Genomic DNA, 11,801 nt, shown 5'->3' on the forward strand with positions numbered 1-11,801 from the left:
TTACATTTGTTTTGCGAATTTAATTGTATTAACTGTCCGCTGAATTTCTTTCGTTGTTTTCGACTGGTTTATATGGTAAATGTTACTGATAAAAAATATCCTAAATCTGTCTACTACATGTGCATATAATATAATGTACATTAAAGTGGTATTCTACATGATGTTGAAAATTTGAAATTCCAAAACGACTTTAGATTTGATTGAATGGACATTATGAATCCTCTCTCTCTCTCTCTCTCTCTCTCTCTCTCTCTAGCAAATAATGTATACGCAGTTGCGTATATATATAACCAATTACACTGATTCATAAAATATACTGTATCTGCTATATACGGGAAAAAAAGCTCTATGTACTAATTAATAACCGTGTCATTACGTAGTTTCGCGGCACATTTAAGATCTTTACCTAATGCAATATTGATTGGTATAGTACGTCTATTTGAACTGGTGGGATGGAAGAATGTAAACATAAAACTGAAAATACATAAGAGTATGAACTGCAACATTTCACGCCGGCACGAAACGCTAACGATTCACATGCACATTTGCATGCATCTGATGCAACAAAACTTTAATATTTGTATAAGTAGAACTATTTATTTAAATTTTTTCTAAATTACCATAATATTGTTTGCATGTGTTATTACAATGACACTATGAAAAAAAAAATACGTTACATAAGTTAACTTTTAATCGAAATTCACATTTAAACCGTGAAGAAGGACCGAGTACCGTAAAACACCCAAAGGAACATTTATGAAAATTCATCCGGGTATGAATGCATCGATTTGCGCCGACATATTTTTCGTGAATCGCTAACGCGTGAAGCACCCCAGTTTATATACCCTCGTGTATTTTCAAAACTAAAATTTATTTCATCAATATACGTTAATTTGCAGTACCTATAATGTCATTATACTTGTACCTACTATGTAATAGTATGCCCACGAAAGAACTTACCACAATTTCCACACGTTCTGGCGCACGCTTTGGCCATACACGGGTCGCTACACATACCCTGTTTAATTTTACCCAGTCTCTGACAAGAGGCAGTGTCGATGTCGGTACATATCGCTGAAACCATTTTGATTACATTTTCAGTAATGCAATACATCCATTGAATAAAAGCTACATTTTCACTATTGTTAATATTCACAAAAAGTTATATTTCCAATATGAAAATAACACCTGAGAAAGAGGTCGCCACCAAATGTATTTTAACAACAAAATCTATTTTTAATTCTGACTATTGTCACGTTAAGAAAATTAAGTAAATTCTTAAACTCTGTCCCCTCTATAATGACTTTGTTTATATTGCTTCAGTTTGTACATGTGTATATATTGTGAACACATCATATTGTATATTTGTATGAATACTTATATGTATATTCTCAATACCTTTGTACTATTGGTAAGGAGAATAAAGAATAGGTATTGGTTCTATCAAATTATGTTGCCTGGCTACTTCCGTGTAATTATCAAAGAAAATACAACGATTTTCAGAATAAATCGTTACATGCTTACAAGTTCTGTTATCCATAGCAACCTGTCTTTTGACAATGGATTCCCTCTTTCGCATACGAGTGTTGCACAGATCCGTGTCGCAACACTTGCCGTTTAAGGTGGCCCTCCTCTCTGGTACATCGCGTCCTATGACTACTAGGGAGGAATCGTACCCAAACACATTCCTACACACCTAAAAGTGTATACACCATGATTGTTTTCACCGCTGTTCATTTGGACAGGGGGAGGGGGGATTTGAAAATTGGAGAATAGCAGTAACTTTTATCTTATGAAAATTGAAAATATCCGTTAATTTTACGTCAATGGGCGGGTCTAGAATTTTTTAAAGGATGGGGTGAGACATAAGTCTGACGTTTTTCCGTCTCCAAAAGGGGAATCGTAGATCCCAAAATGACCATTTCTGTAAAACATGTTCCACCGAAAGATGGGATAGCTACCCCCTTCCCCGCCATCCCTCTCTAGATCCGCCAGTGACGTTTAATAATGACTTACGTCGGTAGTGGCACATCCAAGTTTGTACACGACAGAGAAATCGGCTCCGTAGGATTCAGACAAAACACATTTCTGTTGATATAAAACTGTCTATAATGCATTTATGTAAAACATTCTGTGTAGAGCACCTGGAATACAGATTTCTAATTTTAGAATTTGACACAGGGCATATGTAAGGTTACTTTAATTCAAGGTCATGCGCAACGTTTCTGACATTTTTGTTTTGTTTTGGTTTATACGAATTGTCTGGTTTCCGAAATAAGTTTCGGTTTTATAGTGTAGTGATATCATCATACTTCGTAAGTCATTCTGGTTAGCGCAGTGATTGGATCACCTATCTACATATGTACATGCATATGTAGTAATACAAGAGTACTGGGTTCGATCTCCGATTGTTCCCCTTTGTTTACTACGCTAATTGAGTAATGTTCATAGATACAACTTATTGTAATACATGAGATCTGATATCATATTTTTACTTGCCACAATCAGGAACTATCAAAACATGCCAACTCTAAAACAAACCTGGTAATACATCTAATTTACTTGGATAGAAACAAGATATAATGCAAGTGAATTGTACCCGAAATGTCACACACACACCAAAAAAAAAATAAAAAATCAGAATTAAAAAAATTCATATATCATTGAGAAACGTCGCATATGTCTTTAAAGAACACAGGTACTATAATAACACCCCCCCCCCCACTCCACCAAAAAATCGTATAGGACAACGAAGTTCGTGATTTGAATAGTGCAAAAATATATACCAGCCGTCGCTTGGCTTTACGGAAAGGTAGTTACATGTACGACAAGGCCGCGGGCCTGGGCAGTCAACGCGTAAACTAGGCTATAGTTATAAAGAAACTGTTACATGTATATATAAAACACATGCTAGCAATTTCAAGGGAAAATTCTTCATACATGTTATGAATAATACATACATGATCTATAGTAGGACAATATCGTGTGATATTACAATCATTCACTGACGTCACACCATCGCAACTGTAACACCTTAAAGCTGAAAAATACAGCGTAAAAAGAATGGTTTATGTTATATTGTGGAATGATCATTGTTCGTGGGTGATGGATGTTCGTGGATTTCGTGGGTCAGTCTTACTCATAAATTTACGTGTCATCGAACATTTTTTTTTAAAAACCAGGTAGAGTTATCTCCTCTAGTGACATCGTATCGCTTACCCACGGAATTACGTTCCAACGAACCAGCAAAATTTTGCTTACCCACGAACATTGACCTCCACGAATTAAAATGATTCCACAGTAATGAAAAATATTACTTTGAATATAAACGAAATATACTGTAGCATGACTTTACACATTTTATGAAAGTTTATGATATTTTCAACTCACTAATTTTCTTGTAATTTGAAAATAACCAAGTCCATAAACAACTTATCTAGTGTGTTAAATGGCTCATCTGCCAAATCTAAAAATTAAAAATTAAGTTTTCATTTTCATTTTCTTTCCTAGTGCTTACGTACGACATTTCTTGCATGTTCTTCGACAGAGTTTGGAATAACAAGGGTCATCGCACATCTCCATTCTCCTGTAGAACCCAGTGCAGACTTGTGTGTCTACATCCTCACATACTGACTGGGCAAAGACACGTAAAGTGGAGCAGAGTAACAGGCCTGAAAATGGAAGAATGAAGATAGTCTGTCTGCGTATTTGATATATTCATGTACCATCACTTTAAACTGTTAAATTAAACAGAATACAAACGTTTATATGCAGGTGTAATATACAACAAAGAAAACCAGTTTGATATGTTTTTATTGATTAAGACAGAATTTCGTTGTTCTATTTGAGATACCTGTACAATTGCCATGTTTCAGAAAGGTCTGCTTTCGAAATAAGATATTGTTATCAACATATAAATGATAGATATTGATAGTGAAAAAAATGTTACAAAATAGCAAACGCTGCTTAAAAAACCCCCCAATATTCCAAATAATGAACATTATTCCAAATAAAAATGGGTTGAGGAAGACAAACCTAGCAATGGAATAATATACAAAATGCAGATTCATAACATATTCCACAAAAACATACCAGTCCTACCGCCTTAAAATGCTTTGCATATTTTGCATATAATTATACATGCCCATCTACAATATGAATGAAGTCTATACAAACAAAATCACTTATAATTACCTAATATAATTCCAAACATTGTAAGCTGATCTTCTACTTTATCGATGGGACTGGATTATATATATATATATATATATATATAAATAAATAAGATTACATGACCTGTTCTTATCACTTGATCTACTTTTGAATGAGGTGGGACATCATCAGTGACATTTACCTGATTTCTCTATATTTCTCTTACCGGTACATCACGTCTTATACAATGGTGTACTTTTTGATTGGCAGTTCCTCTAATAATACTTTCATGCAACTGGCGATACTCAGAACAACACCGGGACACATTTATTGAGCATTTCGCAGTCATTCTTTGCGATTCTTCTGTTTCTTGTGTTGTACATATATTCCGACCCCTAGGCTCTGTGTTATAGTCGTAAGTTCTTATTAGATAACGCCGGGGAGAATGTCGAGGTAAAAGACTGAGCCTCAAGGGAAATCAAGTCGCTGAATACCGTATATCGGGAAATTTTGGCGCGCAGGGAATATTTTTTACTGCGTTTTGAAGTACGACTGCAAAATATTGTATAAACGGGTTTTCAGTCATGTGATGTAAGTTACTCATGGACAGATAATTTCAGCCAATGAAATTGCTTGTGGTACAGAGTCTTTGATTCATTCGTCACTACTCTGCTGATTCTGTAACCACAAATAAACTCTTCTTTCTGGTTACGGAAAATGACGAGCGTGATCAGATTTTGTTCAATTTTTGTGTGTCTCAAGTGGTACTTTTCGAGCAGTAAACTCACGTTTTTGCTTTGTTAAGGACGCCGAGCATGAAATACATGCAGAACTGCAGTACAGAAAATTTTACTGGACAGAGACCTTCAACAAAGTATTTGTATTGAAATTTAAAACGCTTTAACAACGTCTCAAAGTACCATGACGACTGAAATGAAATGAAAAACAAATTTATCGTGAGTGAAGTTGGTCGTTTCACGCCCTCAACGAAACGCAAGCGGAGAATCAGTTAAATAAAACTGAATATACTATTGGGGACATACACAGGTTAAAACAAACGTGGAAATGAAGAACATGTTACTATTAATCATAATGATAAGTTCATTGTTAAGCTACAGGGGACAGAAACTAGCTTAACCAGGAAGATAAATTCCTGGGTAACGGTGAAAAATAACCAAAGGTATTAATATCATAAACTTAGACACAAACTTATCAAACTGGCTGATTCCTCTAAGGTAGGAGGGGGGTAGTGGTAGTTCAGGAGTACGAAGTCGATCCACTTGCTAACGACTCGAAATACAAGAAACGAATATTCAAGGTGCGAATCAGGGCCGAGTACAGAGTAAAAGCAGAGAAAGGAAATCGGAAAGAAAATATCATGTCCGTTTTGACTTATATAAGTCAAACCCACTCTCAAGCTCCGGTCAGCTTAGTATATTCCGTTACGCTACAACTCCAATATCATTATTCGTAGGGGAAAGTAGTCCCGGAGAATTGACACTGTACTGAGTTTAAACACACTCTGTGACCAGCAGAGATCATTCACAAAGACAATTGAAAGATCTAACAATTCATTTACAAATAATTACAGAAAATATTAAAGACCAGACTTTCTGACATCAGAGAGAGTTGTTTTTGTTTTTTTTTAACAAAAATGGATCTAGCGATCAGTTATCCAAACAATTACATCATTAAACACGACACTGATTCTACGCACAAGTACTCTGAAGTTGAAATAAAAATATGCTGGAGTTCCTCATTGACAATATCTTCGCAGTCTTTGGTGATCAGATCTTCCAACAGTCTGTTACAAAACCCATGGGCACAAATTGTGCTTCTTTGTTAGCTGACCCCCTTTTTTTTTATATTCTTACGAAGCGAGTTTATTCAAATGCTTCTACACGAGAAGAAAAAATATCTTGTCGTGGCCTTCAACTCGACATTTGGATATATCGACGACGTTTTATGTATTAACAATTACTATGGATTTTCTTAGCATCTAAATCATGAACTAGATGTTTTGATTTATTAAGCGTTACAATATATGTTCTACATATTGCTATCTAAGACTTTAAGATATGCTCAATTATATTTTCAATAAAATATACCGGTGACTTTAACATTTTCATGACAGGGGTGGTCCAGAAAAGTTTGAAATGGGAATTGCGACGCAAATATGTACATATGTACCTTTCTGCACCCAAAGAAACGGGGTCGCGACCTCAAAATGGCAAAAAAATGACTTGTTAAAAATTATTCCCCGTAACCCCGCTCTAGATCCGCCAATACATTGATCGATGTATAGTCCTTTCTATGATGTATGAATTCAAATATAAGACAAAATATTTGATTGCTTTATTTTTCTCAAGCAATTTGATATTTACAATTGAAACCCGGAGAATGACGACCAGTCACTGTGTCCATATTTCCCATATTCGCCATGTGTCCTTATCCAGACCTTGTCCTTCTTCTTCATTCTAATCACGGCTGTTGTGGAGGAAGACTCGTACTGGGAACTGCCATCTTTACCGTTAACATAACTATAGCCAACTATATTTCCATTGATGACAATTTCTGTGTGAAAATATGACCCAGGTATTGTCATAATAGTCCATGTGAAGGAGTAGATGCCATCTGTTGGTGCTGTGAATATTCCTGTTTTACCGTTATAGGCGGATCCAGAGTTTAGAGTTACTTTCCCAAATACAACCACAGCATATTTACCAAGATTTTGTAGATTGGAGGACATTCGTGCATGGAAAGCTATGGCTCCTGTTTATAAACAGAGTTAACAGTGAGTAAAACATTAAGATTCATACAATGGCTCAAAGTAAAATTATTCATTGAGTTATATCAATAACACGTGTTTAATTGTTTATTCACTTATTTTAATCAGGAATTCAAACAAACAAATTCTGTAATACAGGTATGTATAATTACAGGTATACCATGGTTTCTTCCTTTACAACTTTTTGTTTCGTATCCCATTCCTCGACAGACGGTGTTGTACTTGATGTATTTACTGATGAAGTCCTGTGTGGTTTCTTTTGCATACAGTTCCGTCAATATACCCATTAAAACCAATGTCACCCTCAGCATATGCATGGACACCCTATATATATATATATATATATATATATATATATATATATATAATATATATACCCTTATCATAATTTTCTTAAATAAGTATTTGATACATGCAGTATATACCTGTTTGACACATCTACAATATACAATTATGGAGCACCCTCGGGTGATAACCCTTTTGAAACCTGATAATTTGTTATGTTCCCCTGCTAAACAGTCCCTATTTGTATATTGTCTATCTTCACGTGACCAGCCCTCGACCAATAAGTGCAAAATTCATTAACTTTTCCCTAAAAGGCATCTATAATTTGTGCATGAAAAAAGATGAAGAAAACGAACAGTGGTCAACGAAAAGGTAAAAATTATGAAGTGATCAATCTCATAAATCCTATATAAAGAAAACAATTAAGATTAGGGCAAACATGGACTCTTTGATACAGGAGAGATGTAAACTCATAAAGCATACAGAGTCAAGAGTGGGAAAACATGGTTATATAAACTCAAACACTTAGAGGTGAGATCGGGTGCCCAGGAGGAGGAAGAAATAAACCCTTTCAACAGTCATTCAATCGTCATGTGCACGGAGTTGATATTTTCGTGAGAATAGGACTTGGTGGAATATCTACTGGATTCTTTCTTGGGAAGTTTTGGAATCCGATACAAGTACGGTAACTTAAATTCATTTGTTCTATTGGCAGGAATAGTAGATACGATTCAAAATAAAACGTGATTTTTAAGAACGTCTGCTTATGAAAAGGAACTTTAAGTAAAAGTTTGTAACCAAATGCGGTGACAAAACCACGTTCTTCTAAAATACAGGTGTAATCATGAGCCTTTTAAAGACAATGTAGTTAGAAGCTTTGTCAACTGGGTCCATTTTATATTCCTGTTTACAAAACACAGAATGATAGATGGTACACATTTTTGTTTGAAAGGGACACTGACATGAGTTTTGATCGATAAACTTGACAGGTGTTTGTTGCAGATATAGAAATCCTTTATGAATAAGTGGATAAAAAGTTGTTTTTCACATGATACACATTGTATTTACATCGAACCCTCCTCCCTGATTCGTGTTTGTAAACACAGTGTGTCTAAATCTAGAGCGAGGCGAATACATGCGCAGTTCACATGCTTGTCAATAGCCACAAATTCATATACGGAGGTGAGGACATCAAGATTTCTAAAACTTATGTGAAAGTCATTCAACATTTCTATATAGGGTAACGATTAATCAATTTAGGGAACAAGCACAAAGAATAAAACTGAAAATTTTCGTTGTAATAGGTTTTACGCCAAAGCTGTCAACTTTGTCTCCATGCTGATAGTTGAATCATGTGATATGTAAACCTGACGTTCTTTTTTATTATAAAAAAGGGTTTACATGTCTCCAATATATATATGCCTTTGTCTTTGAACTCTAGGTTTGTTGGTATGTTTTACATGTATCAGTCACTATTATACTATCAATTAGATATCTAAATATCTTTCTTTTTCACCAACATCCCATCCATACCCCTTTAACTTATCTGATACAATATTTCAAGTTCCCTCCCGTGTTGTTTATCCATCGTGTCGAAGGGAAGTGTCAACGTATTTTTCTTCATATTTAGCGCTTCACCTTGCATATCACGTCATCGATCAAATGAATTGATGACAGTGTTTTGAAAAAGAAATGTACTACCTATGCAGAAAATCAGCAATTTCAGCACAACTTCAGGTTTACAAAAAGGATTAGCAACTCCGCTGACTTTAATAGCAACCAAGTAGTGTACAGTGTAGTAATAAATATTCTTTCTTTTTAAATATGTTTTATTCAATGCCTAAGAACTACATTGTTTGTTCGAAAATACTCCTTTTCGTCAATTTCAATCAAACTTTGATGTAAGCGATATATCGGACGTCATATTCTAAGTGTTTAAATTGCATTTTCATGTATCAAAGAAAACACAATAGAAATACTGTGAAATGAAAGAGTTAAAATAACGATAAGTAATCAATCTTATAAGTCCTTTAAATAATACAAAACAGAGAGCAGGGCACACACAGACGCCTGGACACACCAGAGATCGGGACAGGAGCCTAGGAAAGGTAAGAATTTCCTTATGACAGGTCACTCTCTCCGCGAGTCCTGGAAACGTAATGTTCGCAGCAAAATCCGGATGTGAAGAACGACCTAAAATTTGGTGTGAAACAATTCAGGAAACAATCGTCCCAATGCCAGGTTGTATTTGCAAACTAGTCACTATATCAGTTATTTTGTTTTAGCATTAGATAAATGCATGCGGAAATTAAAATATAAAACATGAATTATATTTTTTTCTGATAAAATAATACAGAAGGGTGAAAAGGATTATATTTATGGAATATTATTTACGTAAAGTATCAGCCCGAAAAATTCCCAAAGTTATGTCTTGAATGGGTTGCTGCATAACAGCTGGTGATATACACAGAAACAGCTCGTTGAAGGATTTAATAGTCTCACAATGTTTTCCTACCCACCAATTGTATGATGTCGATCATACATGTAAGTAGAGTTACCTCCCATTGCATGTGATATCTCAACAAAATTAATATTCTACTGGAGAAATTTGAAATGATGGGTTTTTCCATTAAGCAACTTATTACACATATAGAAAACGAGCATAGAAAATAGCTTTTGCGATACTTACATGTTGGACTGCGATATTCCTGTTTATTGTCTTACAATATACACCGTAGCTATATACAGGAGATGACTGTATGCTGTTTAACATGGCATTTTTGTAGTCCCATTTATATATTCCTGAAGATCCATTAAAATGTAACAGTAGTCAAGTGATCGGTAATTGAATGCAACATGTGATGTACATACACTGTTGATGATCTCACGCAAACAGGAAATTAAACTGGCAGATGTAAGTATAAAGGATATCTACAATTGTTTATCGTCTTTTTCCTTTCTCTATGACTAAATTACATGCTGCAGTCTAAACTGCCACGTTTCAGGGATATGATTATAGAAAGCTCCATCGTGAGGCATTTGAACAGTTTGTATGAAGATCCATTGTATTATGTTTATTTGGAAATTGATTACTCGAGGATACGAAAAATATAAAACTTTCAAATCTTAAACGACATACATATATCGCATTTTGCGACACTTATTTATTTATTTATTTTTTATCATTTATCTATTCATAATTTTTGGGGGCCAAAAATACCTTTAAATGTGTTTTAAATGAAATATTTTGCGTAGTTTTTGAGTTTGAAAAAGACGAAATTCAAATCTTGCGATATGCATATTTACTTTCGATATTTTTCGCGCCATTATGTGTAACATCATAGGTTGGAACACAGCTGTTAGCCGTTTTACAAACGGATTAAATTTAATTAATAAACAAGCCAATTATTACATTAACGGGTTATACGGTGTTTTGTGCCGCTTAAGGGTGTACTAGCTGTCCGAAAAAGGGGTGTGGACTGAGTCCCCCCCCCCCCATTTTCCGAAGGTATGGGGTGTTTGATCTTTTTGTAATCAAAATCAATTTTATATTATACACAAAATTCATTTCTCTCTTAACAAAATCATTTTTGTCTGACGTGTTCAAAAATATGCAATACATACTTGTTTTATGATAACATCACTGTTGTAATGACAAAGATGAATTTTGTTATAAAAATTATCAGTGGTATATGTGAGGGAATATACGCGCATCAAGAATCAATAATCAATGATCAGAGGTATCAATTGACATCTTAATTAAAGATCAAATAAAAGAGGTGATTAACAGGGGACATACTTTAACTTGATATTTGCTTTGTGTTACTTGAACTTGAGCTTTCAACACACTTTAGGAATTGATACTTATTATAGATATAATTCAATTTATTAAATGTGATGTACCTGTCATTCACGTTTTCTATCTTATTGAACATGGATGAACTCCATCTGAGCCGAATACAGGATTATTTCATATAAAATCAGATCTTATTATTATTAATTCTATTACTCTATTAATGCGGAACCAACACGTTGCAGCTTCAGTGTGAATTACTCCGAGCTCAGTCATTGCAGCGAGAAATACACAATCGTTACATAAGAGAATATGAATACTTATATGCATTTTCTTAATACCTTTGTACTATTGGTAAGGAGAATAAAGAATTGGTTGTATTAATGTATGTCGCCTGGCTACTACCGTGTAATTATCAATGCAAATACAACGATTTTCAGAATGAATTGTTACATGCTTACAAGTTCGTTATCCATTGCAACCTGTCTTCTGACAACGGATTCCCTCTTTCGCATACGAGTGTTGCACAGATCCGTGTAGCAACAATTGCCGTTTAAGGTGGCCCTCCTCTCTGGTACATCGCGTCCTATGACTACTAGGGAGGAATCGTACCCAAACACATTTCTACACACCTGGAAGTGTATACACCATGATTGTTTTCACCGCTGTTCATTTGGACATGGGGAGGGAGGATTTGAAAATTGGAGAATAGCAGTAACTTTTATCTTATGATAATTGATAATAATTGAAAATATCCGTTAATTTTACGTCAATGGGCGGATC

General features: G+C 34.8%; 1 protein-coding gene and 1 long non-coding RNA gene across 2 annotated transcripts; both read right to left on the reverse strand.

Moving 5' to 3' along the window:
• Positions 1-986: 986 nt before the first annotated feature.
• LOC125675543 (uncharacterized) lies at positions 987-2,130 on the reverse strand. Its single transcript, XR_008801782.1, has 3 exons — positions 2,017-2,130; positions 1,525-1,696; positions 987-1,074 (listed from the first exon to the last, which is right to left on the reverse strand). It is a non-coding gene; the product is annotated as an uncharacterized LOC125675543 (long non-coding RNA).
• Positions 2,131-6,488: 4,358 nt separating this feature from the next.
• LOC125675534 (heavy metal-binding protein HIP-like) lies at positions 6,489-10,055 on the reverse strand. The gene is made up of 3 exons (XM_056160176.1): positions 9,915-10,055; positions 7,101-7,264; positions 6,489-6,924 (listed from the first exon to the last, which is right to left on the reverse strand). Coding segments are annotated over exons 1-3 (558 nt in total). The 5' UTR covers positions 9,917-10,055; the 3' UTR covers positions 6,489-6,532.
• Between the last annotated feature and the right edge of the window lie 1,746 nt (positions 10,056-11,801).

Source organism: Ostrea edulis, chromosome 3, assembly GCF_947568905.1.
Source record: "Ostrea edulis chromosome 3, xbOstEdul1.1, whole genome shotgun sequence".
NCBI lineage: Eukaryota > Metazoa > Mollusca > Bivalvia > Ostreida > Ostreidae > Ostrea > Ostrea edulis.